At 39.1% G+C, this 22,265-nt stretch overlaps 1 protein-coding gene across 1 annotated transcript; it reads right to left on the minus strand.

The window, feature by feature from the left end:
* Positions 1 to 628: 628 nt before the first annotated feature.
* On the minus strand, positions 629 to 21,592 carry CTHRC1 (collagen triple helix repeat containing 1). Its single transcript, XM_072603327.1, has 4 exons — positions 21,187 to 21,592; positions 9,895 to 10,116; positions 5,016 to 5,232; positions 629 to 1,168 (listed from the first exon to the last, which is right to left on the minus strand). Exons 1-4 carry the CDS (start codon positions 21,346 to 21,348, stop codon positions 1,026 to 1,028), a joined length of 744 nt encoding a protein of 247 aa, XP_072459428.1. The 5' UTR covers positions 21,349 to 21,592; the 3' UTR covers positions 629 to 1,025.
* Positions 21,593 to 22,265: the final 673 nt, after the last annotated feature.

A 22,265-nucleotide genomic window follows, 5' to 3' on the forward strand; every position in this document is an offset into this window, starting at 1 on the left:
ACAAGCTGGCTACCACACAAACACCCACACCCCACCCCATGAGTTGATCCAACTTGCAGGTTTGCAAGTGTCCCCAACTCCAGCTTGCCAGGAAAAGACTTTGGTCACCTCTAAAAAAAAAGTACTTCAAAAAAATTTTCATTTACTGGCATGGGGATATGTTTTGTATGACTGTACCTGTGTGGCCTATATCACGTTGCTTGCCTTCTTGGTAAGGAGATAGGGAAGGAGGAAGGGAGATAATTTAGAACTCAAAAATTATAGAAAATGAATGTTGAAGATTATTTTTGCATATGATTTGGAAAAAATAAAATATTAAATTAAAAAAATAAAATATCTCATTTGGATACATGAGTTTTATGTGTAGTCTCTTTTCTATTCCCAATGTGGACACAGATATATCACAAAATCACTGATTTAAAAAGGAATTTGCTATTACATGAAGAATGTAATCTGAACAAGAGGAACTAATCACCTCCTCTTCCCATTTTACAAAAAATTCAATGGACAGAGAAAGAATGAAAAAAGAAAGGAAGGAAAAAAGCACCCATTTAGACAGTTCTGATAATGTCAGATCTCTGGTCTACAATCTTCCATAGCTCTTCATTTAGAGACTTTAGGCTTTAAATTTGTTTTGTTTACTTCTGTGGCTTTATTTAACAGATATAAAACAATTTTAAACAACTCCAACTTTTATAGCAACTCTCATTATGAATTTGTTTAGCTGCTACATTGACAAAGCAAAGGTAGAGGAGGAGAAGAGAGAACCTGTCTGACAAAAATGAGGCTGTTAGTAATGGGACCTGGGGTGGGGGAGAAGTGTGTGTACCAACAGCAAACTCCTCAAACTGTCTTAAACATTTGTAACATGACATTAAAAAAAAAGAAAGTCTGAAGACACACTACTAGATTACATCTGTAAAAAAAAAAAAGTTTAACTTATTTTTTCAAAGTACAAAAAGTTTCTTAAAATAAACTGTTTAAAATGTATTCAAAAGGAGGTAGGGAATGAAGCCTTGCAGAATTCATTTGGGGAGTTCTTCAATGATGATTCTGGACACTGAATTCCATCCAGTCGAGGCATCTCCTTTGGGGTAATCTGCACAGGTGCCAACCCAGACAGCAATGTCCACTAACCCAGCACTGATTCCTTCACACAGACCTTCCACTGGGAAACAAGGACCATAGTTAGAACCTCCCTGAGATTACACAACAGTCAATCAGCTTTTTGTGGTTATTCTTTTAGCTAATTACAAGTCTTGACACCAAACCCAAGGCTGAATTAACACAACTGATTGATTACAAATTTATATGGTCAATATGGGTTACCACAAATATTGGCTCATGTCTTAGTTTAAATTTTATAAATAATTTTTTGGAAAATTTTGAATTTATCACTGCTATAGAAATAACCTATTAAAAAAAACCTTTATGGTAGAATTTTTAAGTTCAAGGAGAAACAGAAAAGCACCCCCTAAAAAATCAATACCCCAATCAACCAACAGAGATCTTTTCTATTTTTCAATGTGGAAGAATTTTATTTCAGATGTGCCTTTTATTTTTATTAGAACACTTTTTGACAACTAGCACAGCAGAAATAGAAGGACAGCTTTCATGGGTTGGGGATGGGGGTAGGTTAGAGCAAAATGGCTTTATTAGTACTCTACTTATCTCATCATTTTCTCACTAATGCAAATTTTATACATTGCTTTTCTTTTCTGTTTGTAGTTTACAAAAACTGCTTTTTGCAGAGAATCTGTGGCAGTCACGTAATTTAAAAATACAGAAGAACCATGGTAAAGCTGACATTCTGACTTGGCTCAGGCCCTACTTTTTTTTTTTTTTTTTAAGACTTTCCCTGCTGTGCCTCCCACCACCACCACCTTAAGCAGGCTAGAAGTGCAGCAGCCAATGGGCCTGATTCCACTGCTGATCAGCCTGGAAATTTTGACCAGTTCCATTTCAGTTCACCTCTCCTTAGGCACCTTGGTGGCTTCTGGTGGTCCCAGAGGTTCACCATACTGGTGCTAGACCTAGTTCAGACACTCAATCGACTTTGCCTTACCAAAGTTCAGAACACCTGAACTCAAGCAATCCATCAACCCCAGCCTCCCTGGCATCAAGGACTATAGATCTGCAACATCCATTTCTAGCCCCCATCTCCTTTATAAGCAATGTTTTAATGCATCTTTGAAATCATCAGTGCAGCTACTCCCTCCATTAGGAATTGGTATCTATGACTTTTCATCCTACTGAATTTCCATTAATTTTCCATAGAAAAGCTAACCAAGATGCTGAAGATTCTTTTTGATTTTCTGATTTTTAATGTTCCATGGATGCCAATTCAGCACTCAGGCTGTCCATCTGTTTTCTCTCTTTCTCAGGACATGACCCACCATCCTTTCTGATGATGGTGCACCATCCTTAAAGGACAAGTGTATTTTAATGCTACTTCTTGGGTAGTGGTTATTATTGGCAATCCAACCAGGTTATATCTGCCATGTATATTTAGATGACCTTTGCCTGTAATTTTCTTGATATTATGGCATTCCAAGGTCTGATGCAATGGAAAGGGTTCTTGGTTTGCTATCAGCATACCTGAGTTTGAATCTCAGCTCTGGCACTTACTGCCTATGTGACTTTGGGGAAATTTAATCTCTCAAGATGGTTTCTAAGATCACTTCTAACTCTAAATCTATGGTCTGATTGCTGTTAAAAGGATGGACTTTTGCAACGGTGAGGAGTTTTGACAAGTGAAAACATAACACAGTTTCCCAAATGTGATTCAGTCTGATCTCCTATTCGATTTTGGATGCAGCTCATTGCCCTTCTGTAGTTTCAGTCCCAGATATAAAAACTAATGAAGTGGATCAAAAGAGATTACTTATCCAAATGGGTCCAGTTCAAGATTCTTAGTATGTACAAGGGTTACTGTGAAATGACTGGATCCCTAATGGGAGTATCCAAGAATATTCACATCTCTACTGTCTTTGAATCACCTGGAAATTAGTCCAGAAGCTTCAACATCACTACTGATAATAGCAAACATTCCAGGCCTAAATTTCAGATGTGTGAACTTTGACTCATGTCATTTGAGTCACTATGTACTAATAATAGCTAACATTTATGTAAGATTTGTAAAGTCTTCACATATTATGTTATTTGTTCCTTACAACAACCCTGTGAAGTAGGTGCTATTATTCCCTCTTTAACAGATATGGAAACTGAGGTTGAGTGGTTGAGTGACTCATCCACAATGTGTCCAAGACAGAATTCAAACTCAAGTTTTCTTGACTTCAAGTCCAGTACTCTTTTCACCATGGCACCTTGTTACCTCGTTATAATTCTCTGTCATAGGATAATAGAATATTAAGGCCAGAAGAGACATTAGACATAATTTAGTCCAATTTCTTTGTTTTCCAGATGAGGAAAGAGATCTTGAGCAGTTAAGCAATTTGTATGAAGTCATACAACTAGCTAGCAGAGGATTGTACCCCACATGGCACTTATACTTCTACTTAAGTCTTACTTCAGTGCCTCGTTGTGACATGAAGGTGACCTTGGGTTCTTGAAGCCAATAGAACGTAAGCTCTAGGAAGGCCTGCCACACTGGAAATGCCTCAAAAATCAGCCCCAGTATGACCTATACATGTGTAGTGAAAGACCCATCTAGTTACATTCATGGTAGTTCATGATAAAGGGTTAGCCATAGAATCTCATAGATATGGGGAAGGGGTGCAATCTCTCTCCTGATATGGAGAAGGGGTATAATCTGAATTGCAGGAGTAAGTACCCATAATGATGCAAACGTGGTCCTTTTGAAGTGCTCCTTATAACTCTACCCACTCTGTAGTGATGCTGCTGCTACTGATTAGTGCTTTTAAGCACCCACAAGAGGAGGCTGTCTCCGGGGAATATATTAATATCTATACTACTCAGCCCCCTTTCACTTTAAAGAGACACAACACTCATCACCCATATCAAAATTCACATACTGAATAAGAAAACACTTGTTTTTATTAAGTTGCCTTGTTACATTTGTTATTTAGGGTTTTTTTAATGCTTCTAGAATTTGTGTCTTTTAGATCTAAGGTCCAAAGCAGAAGTCAGATGTAAAACTCTTCACCTTTCTGACCATTTACTCCAAAGAATATAAAACTTGTATATAGTGGAGAAGTCATACTGTCTAATAAATATACATTACAATTGCAAACACCAATAATAACATCTAACCTCAGTTTTCAGGTTTACCAAGATCTTTCTGTTCATTGTTTGTTATTCGATCACAAGGACATAGGAGCACAGGTGTCAAGTTAGAAACAATCAACAGGAAAAGCAGTATCTCCAACTTGTGAATCTTTCAGTCACAAACATGCCACATTCACAGCAACCCTATGTCAATTTCCTATGTTGCTTTCATACACAGAAAATCTTAAAGGATGATAAAAAAAAGTCTGCCCTAAGGAAATGATCATTCCCTTCAAACTGGGTCTAACCCTAAACTTGATTGAAGAGGAGAATCCAGAAACAGGATGGATTGCGAGGGTTTTCCCTTCATGCTGGCCTGCTTCTCCCATTCCAAGAGCAGAAAAGACAATCAGATTCTTATTACTGTAAAGGAGTGGCCCCTGGTAATGCACCAACCAACTCTAATTGTATTATATCTTGTAGAATGCTAAAAATGATCATTGATGTTAGTTTAAAATCTCAATCAACAACAGCTACATAAGCATATATTAAGCACTTACTATATTCTAGGCAAATGTAAATCAAATATCTTTGCAGCCTGCAACTCAGAAGAAGGCCTTGTGCATACTAGACACAAAAAGATGTTTAGTAATTTGAAATGAGTTTATAAATTGTCTGGAGGCTTTTACTATGTAACAGCTTATAGAGATCTAATCCTCTAACTTGAGAGCAAAACTTTAAAAATGGTTTGTTAATCATCCACATCCATAGAACAAAACAACCGAAGGAAGGTCCTCGCGGGACATTCTCTCACATAGTTCTCATACCTGAAGAAGTTCGATGAATGTTAATAGTTGAATTCATTTCTGGGCTGCCTTGATCCAGATAAATTATGGCCTCAATGGGAAGTGGTCCTGAGCATTCGGCCCCGTTGAATGTGAAATACCACCGCTGACAGCAGGCGCTTCTGCACTTCAGCCGAAGGGATCCGCTAAACAGCACCCGGAGAGCGCTACTGGAGCGCATCTTTGTGAATGTGCATTCCTAACACAAAAACACAGACATGGACTTGAGGCCACATTTTCCATTCCATTTCCTCCAGAATATAAATGTACTTTCAAAATCAGAATTGTCTTCAACTCCCCAGCCCAAATTTTAAAAGCATAACTAGACAAATTATATATTTTTATCCCTTTAAGAGCGACAGTGTATGATAGGAAAGTAAATCTCTGTCATGATCTCATGGTTCAAGCCTTCGGCATTAATGGGACAAAACAACTGAGCTGTTAGCATTTGGATGGAGCTAAGTCAATACATATTTGTCACATTAACTTGATTATGAAGAAAAGAAAGGTTAATCTTAATGAAAGGATCACAGATCTGGAACTTGAAAAGACTTTAGAGGTTATTCAGTCCAACATCAGACTTTTAAAGCTTAGGAAAATGAGTCCGCATTTTGCCACATGTATAGATATAGATATATAGATGGATATATGTATACAAATATGTACATATGTATATTCCATGTGTGTGCACGCACAATATGTGTACATGCACATATGTATGTGCATGCATATGTGTGGATGTATACATGACGATATCTAGATCTATATATCTATATATAGATCTATCACACTATAATATATATTATTAATTATAATATATTATAATAATGATTAATATTAATTATATGATGTTATAATTAGTTATAGAATATTAATTATAATATAATATAATAGAGAGAGCAATAGATAGATCTATATAGATACATAGCAAAGCCAGGTTTTGCGCCCAGATCCTCTGACTCCAATGTCAATGTCCTTTCTTTTTGTATCACATTGTCTCTTAAGGTAAAGTAAGGGTAACTCTTAACTCCACTCTGTTCAACCTTTGTGTATGTTTGTGTGTCTTTCTGTATACAAAATAAATATTACATTTTATTAAAATCAAATTGAAGTTTTCTCCTCATCACCAAACTGGAAAAAAATCAGACATATTAAAAGATAAATTTTTTAGTCCATTCATATTTTTGGTCTCAGTTACTGTGACAATATTGGAAGGAAGATTATTGCATTTTTAAAAAGAAAAACAATGCCGTTGCTTATTATCTACAAGTCAGAACATTAGGACTCAATTTTTTTGTTTTTCTCAAAATCTGTCAAAGCACAAGAACACATGAAACATTCCAACGAAACTACTTAGACACTAACCAGAGCTGTTGCTAATATTAAAAACTGAAGAAACATTATGAAATCCTACTCATACTATTGCCACAGACAGGGAACAAATAGAAGCAATTTTCAACATCAAAGTAATAACAAAGTTGCAAAATAAAAAGATTCATCAAAGGCAAAAACATTATATACAGTACAATGAAACACTTAGAGAGGAAAATATACATTTTTAATTAGAAAAGTTGGTTGGTATTTCCATTATAAAGCTGTTTCACCTATTAAGCGACAAAACAATCTCATGCATTGTCTATGATCAGAGACTATATTGTCCAGGCATCTCTTCTAACATTGGACTGACCTCTATTCAATCTTCACCTTAATGACATCATTAAAAGTTTGCCTTTTAATTTTGCTCTCTCCTTTGGCCTATTTTTTCATCCTTTAAAATTAAAGGCTAATTTAATTAATTTAGTTAATTAAAATTTGAATTTTGCCAAAATCTGTCCCTTATGAGAATAATATGGTCCTATTAACTTGTATTTACATAGGTTTAAAAGGATATTAACCATGCAAGTATTGCAAAGAAAAATATTCTCCAAATAGTTAATATTAAAAAGCTAATGCAATGGTTTTTAGGATAACTAGGTGGCATAGTAGATAGATTGTTGGACTTGGAGTCAGAAAGACCTGAGTTCAAATCCAGCCTCAGATACTTACTAGCTGTGTGACCCTAGGCTAGTCATGTAACCTCTGTCTTCCTCAGTTTACTCATCTGTAAAATAAGGATAATAATAATTCCTACCTCCCAGAGCTGTTGTAAGGATCAAAAAAGGCAGTAATTGTAAAGTGCTTAGCACAGTGCCTGGCACATAGTAAGTACCACATAAATGTTAGCTATTATTAAATGGTCCAAAGACCTTCTTCTCAGTCCTCATCCTTTGATCTCCATTCAGCATTTGACACTCTCAGTCACCACCTCCATTCTTTCCTGAGTCCCTGTCCTCTCCTGGTTTTTGTTACACTGTTTTCTTGGTTCTCTTTCAAACCTTTTTTACCATTCATCTTGATAATACTTAAATTTTCTTCCTATTCCTGACCTCTAAGAATGGATATCCCCAAGACTCTGTCCTAAATCCTCTTCTAGTTCCCTATTCTACCCACTGGCAATCTCATCCACATTAGCTTCAAATGATCACCTCTATCTAATATTCCCATATCCATTCTTTTGCCTCTATGTCCAGTCCCACATTGCTAACTGCCTGTTGGTTCCCTCTGTGTTCTGTGGATATTTCAAATTTAACAAATCCAAAACAGATCAACATCTCTGCTCCAAACCTGCCCCTTTGCTTGTCTAAAGAGTCATATTCTCCTCTTCCCTTTCCTTCATCCTTCATATCCAACCAGTTGCCAAGGTCTGTATTTTATTCAATGGATGCATCACATCCTCTTTTCCTTTCCACTGCTACTTCTCACTTAGGCCATTATATGAGCCTTCTAATTATGTTCCCTGTCCCATGCCTCTCTGTCCTCTCTAATCCATCCTTGACAGAACTGCCAAGGAAATCTTCTTGATGTTCATGTTTGATCAAGTCACTTCCCTGCTCAAAAACTTTCAGTGACTTCCTACTGCCTACCCCCCCCCCAAAAAAAAGGCAATTTCTTTAGGGTATTCAAGCCATAAACAACCTGGCTATATCTCACATCTCTAATGCTGTTTTAGAGAATGTCTTTTCATTTCACTGTAGCCAAACTGTACTCCTCACTTCTCCCTCATCTTGTCTTACCCTCTTCCATTTCTACTTATTTACACATGACATTTCCCATGCATGATGAGGACTTTCCTCCATTTCCACTTATTGAATCCTCTTTCAAGGTCCAATTTAAATGTCACTTCCTCTGTGAAGCCCTCCTTGATCTTTTGGGCTAGAAAGGATCCTTTTCTTCTTGAATTTCTTACACTCCTCTGAGCTTTTCCTATGAAGAAAAATATTTTCTAACTTGAATCATAGTTATTTGTGTATATGTCTCAGTCCTTCTTGACTCCACTGCTTGACTAGATTTTAAAGACTTTGAGGAAAAGTTTTGCATCTTTGTATCCTTAGAGCCTAACACAGGCCATTTTACATAATAGATACTATAAATAAATGTAAAGTGAATTGAAAGAAACCCAGCAGCTTTAGACGGGCTACAAATTATCAACCCATTCATTAGTGTTGAGTATTTAAATAACTGGGCATTTATTTTAATAGACACTTTCCTGGAAATTAGATGCCAACATAAATTACTCCATTGCTAAAGCTACAAGAGTCATTTAAAAATTTTACTCATATAAGGTGACCACCTAATTGATCCTGCCCTAAAATTTTGCTATATTTCTATATCAAGCAATGGCCTATATTACTTATGGTGCAAAGATATGGAACTGAATGATACAAATTCAGAACCCATACAAAAGTTTCTCCCAGTTCTTTGGTAACAAAATTCTGCCAGGGGTTGAATTCATATCAGTTAGGGTTGATACCTATGTATTCCTTATAGGAAACTTACTCTTCTTTTTTTGGGGAGGGAGAAAGGCAAGGCAACTGGGGTAAAGTGACTTATCCAAGGTCACATAGCTGGTGTGTCAAGTGTCTGAAACCACATTTGAACTCAGGGCCTCCTGGCTCCAGGGCTGGTACTCTACTCACTGCACCACCTAGCTGCCCCAGAAACTTACTTAAGTATTGGGGGATAAAAGGGGATAGAGGGAGAGAAAGAGAGAGAGAGAGAGGCAGAGAGAGAGAGAGAGACAGAGACAGAGACAGAGACAGACAGAGAGAGAGACGGAGACGGAGAGGGAGAGGGAGAGGGAGAGAATGAGAATGAGAATTAAAAGTTTTCCCCTGAGAATTATCGATCAAAATTGTACCACAGAATTGTAGGCCCCAGGGTCTTAAATCCCAGAGAGTGCATTGGCACTATTCTAATCTCATACTCACATAGCCTATTTCTGAAGCAGATTTAAATACTTAGTTTGACTGGATCTTTGATTAAAACGCATTGTCCAACAGGCTATTTCAAATATAAATATGATAAAGCAATATTGATCTGAATAGTTCACACTGTTACTCTTGCCTTCCTTAAAATTTGACCAAATTTTTATGACAATCCATTTCAAACCAAGTCCACTGGTATGACGGAAGAATTAGCCCCCAGACATGCCCTCAAGCATTCCTCACTTAATGAAGTTTCTATATTCACTATTATTAAACACTTTTAGAGTCATTTTTAAACACTAAGTTAAAACAGGAGGGTGACGGGTTGTTCTGATGACTTCTTTTATGAAATTGGCTCTGAATTATGACCTGTTTTTTATATTTGGAAACTGGAGCTCAGTTTGTTTGAACTTAGATTGAAGTTGTCACAGTATCTGCTCTTGAATTATAAGTCTGAAGATGATTTGGGGCCAGATGTAGGCAATCTAACCAGAAATTTAACACTCAAACTTTGCAATCTTGATATATCAAATCAGAGAAATCCTCAATTTACTTACTGCAATTTTCCCAAGATCTATCCCATAGTTAAGTGCACTCCATGAACACTGTTTATAGTTAGGTGACCAGGTCTCTTCAAAAGTTTCTCTCAGACATTCACCCTTTTCACCTTTGAATCCGTCCCGACCTGGGATTCCAGGAGTGCCTGGGATGCCATTGGCTCCAGGATTTCCATCTCTGCCAGGCACCCCAGCAGGCCCTTGCATGCACATTCCATTGTACTAGGGAGAGAGAAAGAGAAAGGGAGAGAAAAACCACCATAACATAGTTTAATTATAATGCAAAGACATACCCGGAAAACAGCATTTGAGAATTTTAAATGATGTTTTTGTCCATATGGCTCTACATAAGAAAACATTGACAAAATTTTTTTGGAATAATATGATACATGACTTTAACAAAAGTAGTGTTTACGTCAGCCAGCCATAATCCAGATTATTACTGAAAGCATAATTTTATACATTACAGTGAAGAATTTGGTACTGCCATTTTATATCACTGTACACCCATGATCAAAGAGGAAATACATGTTCCCTTATATGTCATAATGAACTCTGAAAACTACTGCCAGTCTTTCAGCCCCTGAGGCTTACAACATCTAAAATCTTTGATTTTTCTCTCCCTCATCCTGCAGATCCAATTGGACACCAAGTCTCACCAATTCTCCCTCCAAAAGATCACCCGCATTCTACTCCTCTCATTGCTGCCTCCTCCCTGGACTAGTGTGGCAGACAACTTTCTAATTAGATTGCCAGCTTCCAATCTTTCCCCTCTCCAAGCTTCCTAAGACACACGTTTGATCATATTACTCTTCGGCTAAAGAAACTTCAGTGGCTCCCTACTGGCTCAAACATAAAATGCAACTTCCTCAGCTTGGCATTTAAAGCTTTTCATGATGTTGCTGCTTCATGTCTTCCCAGAGCTCTTCACAATACACTTTTTTTGTGTAGTTTACATTCCAGTCTAATTAACCTACTGGTTATCCCTTGTACTTGGAATCTCATCTTTCACCTCCTTGTCTTTGCCAGACTGTCTCCTGGGCCGGGAATTCACTCCTTCCTCATCTCTACTTCAGAGAATCCTAGGCTTCCTTTAACACTCAACTTCTGTGTCACTCTCTACCAGAAGGTTCTCCCTCCCCTCTGCTTTCTCAAATAAATTCATAATATGCTTATGTATGTAAATGGTTTGATACACCAGTAGCCAAATGTAAGACTGCTGCAGGCAGGAACTAGTTTGTTTTTTATTTTGTCTGCATCCTGAGCATTTATCAACGAACCTTGCAAATAACAGTTGCTTAATAATTTTTATTATATTGGATCTACTTCAATTCTCACTATTTGGGAACAGAAGTTAGTCACATAGCCTGGGCCTGAGATGACGATGGTTCAGGCAGGATCATTACGCAGCTGGAGTTTGCCAGTAAGCTTGATGCTTATCTTTCCAGTGTGCTTCATTGAATCTTCTTCCTCTAGAACTGAATTTCCTCATGATTTGGGACATCACTATTTTCTCAAAAAAGACAGAGAGATTAGATAGAAAGATAGGTAGATAGGTAGATAGATGGATGAATGGATGGATGAATGCATTCTTATTTATTGTCCAGGAAGTGTGAAAATGAGTCAATACATGAAAAGGTGTTTTGAAGACTTGGCTGAAAATTTAGCTACTGACAAAGTATTTTAAAAGACTGAGTTGGATTTAATTTTTATTCTAAAAATATTATTTATGCTCACTGGCAAATATATAAACTATTGGGGTTTGCATTTCAAATGGGGCAGAGGTAGAAAAACCATTATGGCTTATTTTGGGTATTTTCTTTAGTATTATTATTATCACTAAAGCTTACCTCTCCATTGTAATACCAAACCCAGTTCTTCATCCATACCAGGTCCTCCAATCTCTCAACCCTGTAGTTATTTCCCAGACCATCATGCCAGCACAACCTGCACTTTCCTCCTCACCCCTTGGTGAACCAGTTCACCTCAGCACTGTCCTTTTCTCTTACTGATCTAGCCCTACCAAGCCTTGGCCTTGGATCACTCCCACTGTTAGTCACCTCTGTTCCTTGACATGTACTGCTAAACAAAGCTGGAGAAAATTATAAACCCATACTTACTGAGTCCACTAAAAATTTATGTTATGGTATCTCAATTGGGCTCTCATTGCTAAACAGTAATCCTTTTAAATCTCCCTAATCAATTCATTATCCCACTCACCATAGCAGTTCTTCCAAAGCCTTTTTATCCCTCCTCAAACCAGGAGAAGTCTTTCATGATAAAAACTCTCTCACAGCTGAGAACCTTATCTCATATGTTATAGAAAAAATTGAGTTCATTCAACAAAAGCTTCCTCTTTTCTCCTCCTCCCATCTCACATCATCTAGTTGCCTTCTTTTACTCTTTCCTCCCTTCCCCCATCTCATATGAAGAGGCAATCCTTTTCTTTGCCAAGGCAAACTCCTCTACAAGTACAAATGACCCTATTCTCTCCTTTCTTCTCCAGCACATTGTCCCTTCTATCAGTTTCTCACTTATCTTCAATCTTTCCCCATCTACCAGATACTTCCCTATTGTCTACAAATATGTCCACATCTCTGCTATCTCCAAAATACTTTTTGATTCATCCATTCCCATTAGCTATCATCTCATATCCTTCCTCCTTTTTATGGCTAAACTCCTTAAGAAGGACATCTATAATGATGCCATCACTTCCTCACTCTTTTCTGAACTCTACAGTTTGGGTGTTTTCTGACTTCATCATTCAAACAAAACTGCTCTCTCCAAAGTTACCAATCATCTCTTAATTGCCTAATCTAATGATCCCTTCTCAACCTTCACTCTTTTTGATCTTTCTCCAGCCTTGGTACTGTTGATCACCCTCTTCTCCTTAATATTCCCTTCTCTCTAGGTTTCTGAGATACCATTCTCTCCTGGTTCTCCTATCTATATGCTCATTCCTCAATCTCTTCGGCTGATTCTTCATTCAGATCATGCCTTCTAACCATGGATGTCCCCCAGGCCTCTGTCCTGGGCCTTCTTCTCTTCTCTCTCTATACTGTTTCACTTGGTGATCTGACCAGCTCTCCTAGATTCAATGATCACCTCTATGCTGATGATTCTCAAATGTACTGACCCAGCCCTGTCTTTTCTACTGATCTCCAATCTCCACTCTCCAACTCTTTATTAGACATCTCAACTGGATGACTCACAGACATCTTAAACACACCATATTTAAAACCGAACTCTATCTTTCCCCCCAAACTTGTGTAATGGGACCACCATCTTTCCCAGTCGCTCAGACATACAACTTAGATGTCATTCTCAAATCTTCACTTTTTCTTATGACCTATATGTACTCTGTTGCCAAAGTTTGCCAATTTTAACCTTTGTAATATCTCTTGTATGTGTTCCCTTCTCTCCTTTGACACTGCTACCACTCTGGTGCAGGCATTCTTACCTGGACTATTGCAATAGCTTGCTGGCTGGTCTGCTTGCCACAAGTCTCTCCTTACTTCAGTCCATCCTTCACTCAGCTATCAAAGTGGTCTTTCTAAAGCACAGTTCTGACAAATGTCATCCCCCTATTCAATAAATCTCACTGGTTCTCTGTCACTTCTAGGATCAAATATAAACGCCTCTGATGTTCTTCTTGGCCTTTCCAGTCTTCTTGTGTCTTACTCCCTTCTTCTTCCATATAATATGTAATCCAGTGATACTAGTTTCCTTGCTATTTTTTGTACAACACACTTCATCTCTCAACTTTGGGTATTTTCACTGACTGTCACTCATGCATGGAATACTATCCCCCTTCATCTCAGTCCCCTGGCTCATCTGGCCACCTTCAAGTGTCAGTTAAAATCTCATCTTCCACAGGAATCCTTTCCCAATCCCTCTCAATTCTAGTGTCTTTCCTCTATTGATTATCTACAATTTTTTAATCTTTATTGTTAAACTTTGTAGCTACATATAATTATATATTCTATGCATTCTATTTGTCATGATTTATAGTTATATATGTGTATATGTGCTTATACATAGACATATAATTATATATCCTTTATATCCCATTTGTTTTCTTTTATAGGTTTTTTTTTTACATAGCTGCTTGCTGTTTTCTCCCCCTTTGGACTGTGAGCTCCTTGACAGCAGGCACAATCTTTTGCCTTTTTTGTATCCCCAGTATTTAGCATAGTGTAGCACATTGTAGGTATTTAATAAATCTTTATTGACTAACTGGTGGTGAGGCTCTCCAGTTAGAGTTCTGAACAGTCAGACTTTTCCTTTTCTACATGTGATCTGCTTCCTTGAGCATTTTACCTCCAACCATCATTCCTTTAAAGTCAGTATTTCTGACACATTGTATGTTTAGCCATTTCAGCCATGCCTGACTCTTCAGGACTCATTTTTGGAATTTTCTTGGCAAAGATATAGGAGTAGTTTGCCATTTCCCTCTCTAGTTCACTTTACAGATAAAGAAACTGAGGCAAATAGGGTTTAGTGACTTGTCCAGGGTCACATAGCTAGTAAGTGCCTTAGGTCACATTTGAACTAAGGCCTTCCTGACTGCTGACTCTTGACTTCCTGTCTTCAGGCCTACTGTTCTATCCACTACACCTTCTAGTGGTCACTGCATTATAGGCCCATTCTTTTTATTTCCACCTGGACTCTCCCTGGAGGAATTAGGAATAATTTCCTCTTACAAAGTTTCTCATCTGAGAAATCCACTCCTGATCGCTGACCTCTAAAAAAAAAAAAAAAAATCCAACAGGAATGCCACGTGACCATACCACATCCCTTACACAAAATCTCTTAATGTCCCTGTGGAATCAAGTAAAAACGTCTGTCCTCAAGTGACCTAATTCATCTCACTCTCTGCTAGTCATCTACCTTCAGATCCACCCAGGTCAACACTACCCATTCCCACCTCTGAGTCTTAACATTGACTATCTTCTATATTTTCTATATGGAGCAAGGTTAGTCTTTTTCCCTGAATTCCAAAACAAAGACACCACCAGGGGGCAGACCTTGCTGAAAGTGTGAAAGGAACATTTTGAAAGGCAATATACAAGGAATTTTAAAGGATAGATTCAATTAAAGTAAATTCTGTTTCCTGGGCTGCAACTGACCTCATATGCAGAAGAGTTTTTCTTATTTTCTTCCATTTCAAGAGGCTTTTAGCATTTATTTATTACCAAAGCAGTAATATCAACAAGACACCACAACTATGAAAACAATTGTGCACATCTCATCCTCAAAGAAAACAATCAACTGAAGCTCCAGGCCTTTAAAAAGTGATTGAAATCACCCTCCCACAGAAAGCAAATGAAACATCCTTATGTATCCAGAAAACAAATTCATAAGGCTAAAGAAAAAAATGCAAATTTGGAAGTCTGGAATTGATGTTCAAAAAGGGTAGCTCCTTAAGTATTTTTATCAATCTCAGCAACCTCTCTCTCTCTAATCTCTATCCTATTCAACATCTAACAGGCTTTCTTTGACACCCCTTATGACTTATACTTAACTACACCATAGCCCTTTGGCCCTACCAATTCTCCAATTTGATAACTACATAAAATATATGGCAACATCAAATGAATTTGGTTTTGGGGGCATTTGCCATAGAAGTCAAAAGGGAGATTTCTTATAAATATCTGGCAGACATTTTGAATAACCATACGCATATGGCCACCAGCATCTGCAAAAGACTCTGTGAAACTGTCTGCCAAAGTTTTCTCAATCCATTTCCATGGCTCTGGCAAAGTTATTTCTCATATACTAGATTCCTGAGCCTAGACTTGGACCCATAGTGAGTTGTTGGTCCTTATATGGTACAATCCCATACAGTTCATATTATTGGTACTCATAGAGCCCAAACAGGTAGACATTTAATCCATAACTTGCACCACGTAGGTTATACCAGCTTCCATGCCAGTAGGTAATCAACTATTCATATTCAGATCCAGGTGATCCACACTTGATCCCATTCAATCTATAGCTGAATCAACCCAACTTACAGAAATAGCCATTTTCTCAACACCAAAACCCATGACAGCCCCCATTTCCTCTACCCTTATATCTATCCTAAAGTTTACCCAGTGGTTATGTAGCCAACTTCATGAAGATCTTTTTGCTCTACTCCTGATCCCATTCCCTTTAGAGTGGAAACCATTCAGCTCATGACAAGGCCCATTTTCTTCATATTAGACCCTAATTCTGTCTATTCCATAGGTCAGTACCCATTCTTTTCTTCCTAGTACCACTGATGTAGTCAATTCCAGGGCCTATCCACTTGATTGGTCATTGCCACTGCTACCACCTATTCCCCTCAGGAAAGTTTCTCAAAAATTGCAAGCCATTCCCATCTCATTTCAAGCAAGTTTCTCTCAAATCCTCCAGTTATTCCACAATCCATCTTACTCGTTTGGCCCATGTTCATGCCAGATCTAAACTGACCCATGTTTTCCATGATCCTACAACTAAAGGGACCTTCCAAGTATCTATTTCAAATTCCATGTTTTCCATTTCCATTCCTACAGGTAATATTTAGACATCCTTATGTCTTTTTTTAAATGATTGGCATCGATGGGAATTTTTTCTGGCTCTAGTCCTATGCTGCCAATGCTACCAAGTTCATGAAAGAGTTACTACAGGTATTCCAGAACAAAAAGTCCCCTTTTGGCACAGCCCTCTCATCCATTTTCACATGTGTTGATCTGTAAAACAGAAGTTGGTCATTGCATATTAAATTTCAATTAACTGTTCAAAAGTAACAGTATTGATTCCAAGATTTTTCCCATTTTCATCTTCAAGAATGTCTCCTCTAAATACATCTGTTCTACAGAATGCTTCTTTCAATTGAATCCAGTCAATTTTATAATTCAGATTTGCCACACACTGTTTCCAAGTCTTTTGGCCTTTAACAAGTATTTAATCTCATTTGGGATAGTGGGTGGGATATTAATTATTCCTGGGTCAATTGGTCCCATAGTCATACCAACAGTTGTAGACATCAACTTTTGCCTTGCCCTCTGGGCCTCCTCATCATCAGGATTTTCTTTGACTTTAAAAGGTACTCCACCCTGACCTTACTTGGTCAAAGCTTCACTAGCTTTTCTCATGTTTTCTTCCAAGTTGAATTAGACATTATAAAGAAACAACTTTGAAAGTGTTGAGAACTCTCATCAAGACGATGAGCAACAATGATTCCAGAGGACTGAAGATGAACCATTTTATTTTCCATTTCACACAGAGGTGATGAATTCAAGATCCAGAATGAGACATACATTATTGGGCATAGCCAATGAGGAATTTGATTTGCTTGACAACGCATATTTCTTACAAGGATTCAATTTTTCTTTTTCGCTTCAGTGACAGGGGATATGGGAGGGAAAGAAAGTAAGTATTTGTTAATTGAACTAAATTTAATTTAGTTTTTTATTTGTTTTCTTTTTTAAAAAAGAGAATGCATGCTGGAGTATCTAGAATAGTGTTTCCAAACTGGGTAGATCCAACCTGGGTGACGATAGCATAAGGACCATGCATAGGAGAGAATTTAATGAATAACCAAATTTTAAAATTAGAAGGAACCTCAGAGGATATCTAGTCCAACCCATATCCATGCTGGGGAAAACAGTAAATGCCAGAAGTTTTAATAATAATAATAATAATAGCTGACATTTATAAAAAGCTTAATATCTTACAATGTACCACTCATCATACATCTCATTTGAACCTCATCACAGTCCTATGAAGGAAGTATTATAAATGTCATGATCTACATGTCACAAAGAAGCTGAGCTCCTGGACTTTAAGTGATTTGCCATGGCTACACATAGCTAATAATCAAAGGCAGGATTTGAACCTAGGTCACTCAATTCAAAGTTAAAATATTCATTCCACTACTATGTACTACCTATCACATCTGCTTTAAAGGGAAAGCAACAAAGAAGGAGATTTTAAATCCATAGCACTTAAATGACATGCAAACACCAGAAAAATTAGTAGACTTCTAGAGTTGACAGTCTGAATACTTGAAATTTATGGATAAGGACTGGACCTGTGCTTGTATTGGTTTAGGTTGAAGAGACTCTATTAATGAAAGTAGACATCTTTTCTGCAATTTATAGTTTTATCAAGTTAGAGATATCAAACACCTGCAAAGCTTACAATATTCCCAAGCACAGCCTAAACCAAATAAACTATCATTGGGGAATATTTAACAAAATAAATAAAAATACAATACAACATAGATAATGCTATTTTGTGGTTTTCTAAATCAAAATGTGACTCCAGGAATCCTCAAATAAGGTTAAGTGACTCCTGTTTCTATTTGAGCTTGACACTTGGTTTGGTTCAAAGAACTGAGAGTTTAAATAACTTATACAACGTCACACAGCCAGTATGTGTCAGAAACAGAGGTCTTCCTGGCTTCAAAGCCAGCTCTTGATCCATAATAGCATGCTGTACATAGTAGACATGGTACATACACACACACACACACGTAGAAATATATATTTAAATATTATAACATATATATTGATATATGCTATTTATACAGTACTACTGGCTTTTATGTATAGTACCTTATTATATCCTCTCAATAGCTTTGTGAAGTAAATATTATTATTTTTACACATCATACAGATGAGGAAACAAAGGCTTACAGAGTTTAAGTGACTTGCCTAATCTCACACAGTTTGTAAGTACCTAAGGTAGAACAATGATATTATATAGCACTTTAGAACTTTTTACATGTTATCTTATTTGATTTTCACAACTCTGTGAAGTTGTTGTTCAGTTGTTTCAGTCATGTCCAACTCTTCATGATCCCATTTGAGGTTATCTTGGCAAAGATACTGCAGAGGTTTGCCATTTCCTCCTCCAGCTCACTTTACAGATGAGGAAACTGAGTTAAGTGATGTGTAATATAGATGAGGAAATGGTTAAATGATTTGCCCTTAGGTCATACAGCTAGTTAAATGTTTGAGGCTGTATTTGAACTCAGGTCTTCCTGACCACAGGCCTAGTGCTCTATCCCCTGCACAACCTAGTTGTGAAATAGATACTATTATTATCATCCCCACTTTACAGATGAGTAAACTGAGGCCAAGAGAGGTGAAGTGACATGTTAAACATGGTAGTGTCTGGGGCAGGGTTTGAATTCATGTCTTCCTGACTCCAAGACCAGTGCTGTCTCCACTGTCCCTTGCTATAGCGTAAGCACAGGAAGATTAAGATTATTAATAAATAAACAAACCTATTCATCATTGGAAATGTCCATTGTGTCTTCAATACTTGAAGGTTTTGTGATTTCCATGATGTGGGCCCTCCTTGCACCCACAGGGACTACAACCCCATTCACTGGGATAGGTGGTCTTTTTGAGTTACTACTTCCAAAAAATTCAGCTTTCCTTCACCCGCTCTCCCCCAAGAGTGACCAACCTGGCAGTGAGTCTTTGCACTTAGCTAGTTCATGTACTCAAAGTTTTTGTGGGTTAGTAGGATTTCCAGAGCATGGGCTCTGCTTGAATTTTCCTGTGATTTTTTTTGTTTTTTGGCCTAGCCTTTCCTTTTTTTTTTTTTTTTTTTCCTGACTTGTTCTTTCATCACTGTGGGAAGCAAGCTTTAGATGGGGAGAAGAGAGGCTTGGAAGTCTGAGGGAAAGAGAAAACGGAGTGGAAGAGCAGGGAGACTTTCTTGCACTGAAATCCTTGATTTGTCCTAGTCCCCTAACAAAGAACTGGACCATGCAATGTGTCCTTGCTTGGCTGAAATGACCCTCTCTGCCAGTAGAAAAGAATAACAATCCACAGAACCCATGTTGTCTAATTTCCTTTGTAATTTGAAGACTAGGAGGGAAGAGTCCCCATGGATTGTCTTCGTGGGGAGTAAGGACTGCAATTTACTTCTTTTTGGTGACCACAGCAATGGTCAGGAAGAGTTCAAGAGTTAGAAATCAGGTTTCTAAGTATTAACAGGCAAATTTTTCTCTGATTTGAATAACAGTTAAATATGCAGCCTTTCCAGCAGCATTAGTACTATCGCCTGAAGTCCCTAACCCTTTTTGTTTGCTACATTGCAGGGGGAGGGAGTGGGGGAATAGGGTGAGGGGGATAATTGAGCTGCTCACTGACCATACAAAGATGAGAAAGGACACTATGTCTGCCTTAAAGGAGTTTACATTCTCCTTGGTGAGAACACAACTGAATACACAGATAAGTAAAAAACAAAGACAGAGTGATTTCAAGAAATAACTCCAGTTAAAAGAAGGCCTTCAAGGGAGCAGAAAAAAAAATCTGTTTCCTTAAGCTACTTTCCTTCTAAAAGTAAGCAAGATTTTAATGGAAACTAGGATCAGAGAGAAGAAAACTGCCTCACCACACAACTTTTTCCTGACAACTAGCAGGGGCAAGAAGATAAATCCAAGATCAGAGGATCCCTTGATACATAATTTCATATGCTCATAGGATTTATATCCTTAGAGATCACCGTCTAGCCCTTTCATTTTACAAATGAGGAAATGGAGGCCCAACTTTAAAAGACATGTTCAGAGGTGCATAGGTATTATGGGGGAGAGCTAGGATTTGAACACAATTTCTTGGACTCCAAGTCCTCGATTCTCTTCTAGTAACTAACAAAGCTTCTAAATATTACAGTAGCGCCGACAGAGTTGTACTGTACTGCATCGTCCAGGCATAGAACTAAGCCTAGCTGCTTGAACCCTGTTAAGATTAAAAATTGCAAAGGTGCTAACTTGCGTGGTTAGCGAAAGTTCCTTATGCGGAGCTCCTCCCTCTTCATTGTGACAATGCCATCGCTGGTCCAAGATTTCTCCCTTTTCAAGTTAATTTCTCCCTCCAGAATCCCAAGCCCCATAGCACGTTCTTCCTTCCACGTAGACAGACATTAGACGACCCTTCCCCGCCCCTTCCCCCCCCCCCCAAGTTGAGTAGGCAGGCAGACACTCACAGAGATGGGCAAGCAGACAAACACTTACACAGATGAGGCAAGGGGGCAGACAGACACACCCAACAGTACCATCTGTAGCTTTTGATCATCTCTCCAGCCTCAGCAACTGGAGCTCCCTCTCCAGCTTTGCCAATACCACCCCGTCTGCCCCACGCAGCTGGGGCCAGTCTCCATCACCTCCATCTACTCCCTAGCCTCCTGCAGTTCCAACTACCTTCTCCCAACTCCCTGGGCCCGCAGCCCTCCCACGGGACGGGGTGGGGGTAGATTGGACGGAACGGGACGGGGTGAAGTGGGCGGGACGGGATGAGACGGGCTCACCAGGTCCACAACCTCCCTGGGACGGAGTTGCGATTTCTGCTTTCCTTTGGGGTTCTCCATGCCGCCCAAAGGCGCGGGCCACAGCAGCAGCAGCAAGAGCTGCAGGAGGCAGAGATGCAGCCGGGCAGAAGCCCAGGCAGCAGCTGGGTCGGAGGAGCGCATGGTCACGCCGAAAGAGCGGCTGAAAGGCTCGGCTAAGCTCTGGCCGCTAGGAAGAGGGGGTGGGAGGCGGCTGAATTGGTCAGTGTCTGGCCCGGGTGCTCTCTGCAGCCGCCGCTGCCTCCGGCTGCATCAATGCGCCTTTCACACGCGCGCCCTCCCTGCGGACACCAGGAATTTCCATCCTGTGAGAGGCTGGGAGCCCGCCGCCCCCTCACCCGCTCCCCTCCCACCCGGCCCCCAGAGCCTGGCCTCGGGGCGGGCCGAGACTGCTGGGGACTCCGCCCCTTTGGCGCAGGCCGCGGAGCCCCTTCCTGCTGCCAGAAAGCAGACAGACCCTCTGGGGAAGCGGGGAGGGCAAGAGAAGATTGTAGAGGGCGTAGATGAAATTTATGGAGAGGGTCGGACTGCGCAGCGAGGGAAGCCGAAGATCACAGACTTCGAGCTGGCAGGGACTTTACAGGGTATACATTCTCACTCCCTCATTTTACAGATAAGGGGTTGAGGCCTTGGAAAGTTAAATAACTTGCCCAAACGTACACGTGTTAGGGAGCAGATTTAAATCCAAGTTTTTTGGCTTCAAAGCCAGCGCGCTTTCCGCGGGACCTCAGCAAAGTCAGACACCAGAGGCTGAAACTCCGCAATAAAAAGTTTGCACAGATCATATCCGCAGGTAGGAGAAGTAGCTGAAGACGTAGGGGATAGTTCCAGCCTTAGATAATATCGGAACGGACCATCTATTAGATCTCCCACTCTGTCGATCTCCCTCCATGGGGGGTGAGGGGAGAGGAGGAGGAGGAGACAGAGAAAGAAAGAGGTGGGGTGGACAGTGTTCTTCAGTCACATCGTAGGAGCCACAGCTACGTAAGAAAGAATGAGAACCTGAAGTAAAGTTACAGTGAGAGTTCAAATAAGATAAT

Source organism: Notamacropus eugenii, chromosome 4, assembly GCF_028372415.1.
Source record: "Notamacropus eugenii isolate mMacEug1 chromosome 4, mMacEug1.pri_v2, whole genome shotgun sequence".
Classification (NCBI taxonomy): domain Eukaryota; kingdom Metazoa; phylum Chordata; class Mammalia; order Diprotodontia; family Macropodidae; genus Notamacropus; species Notamacropus eugenii.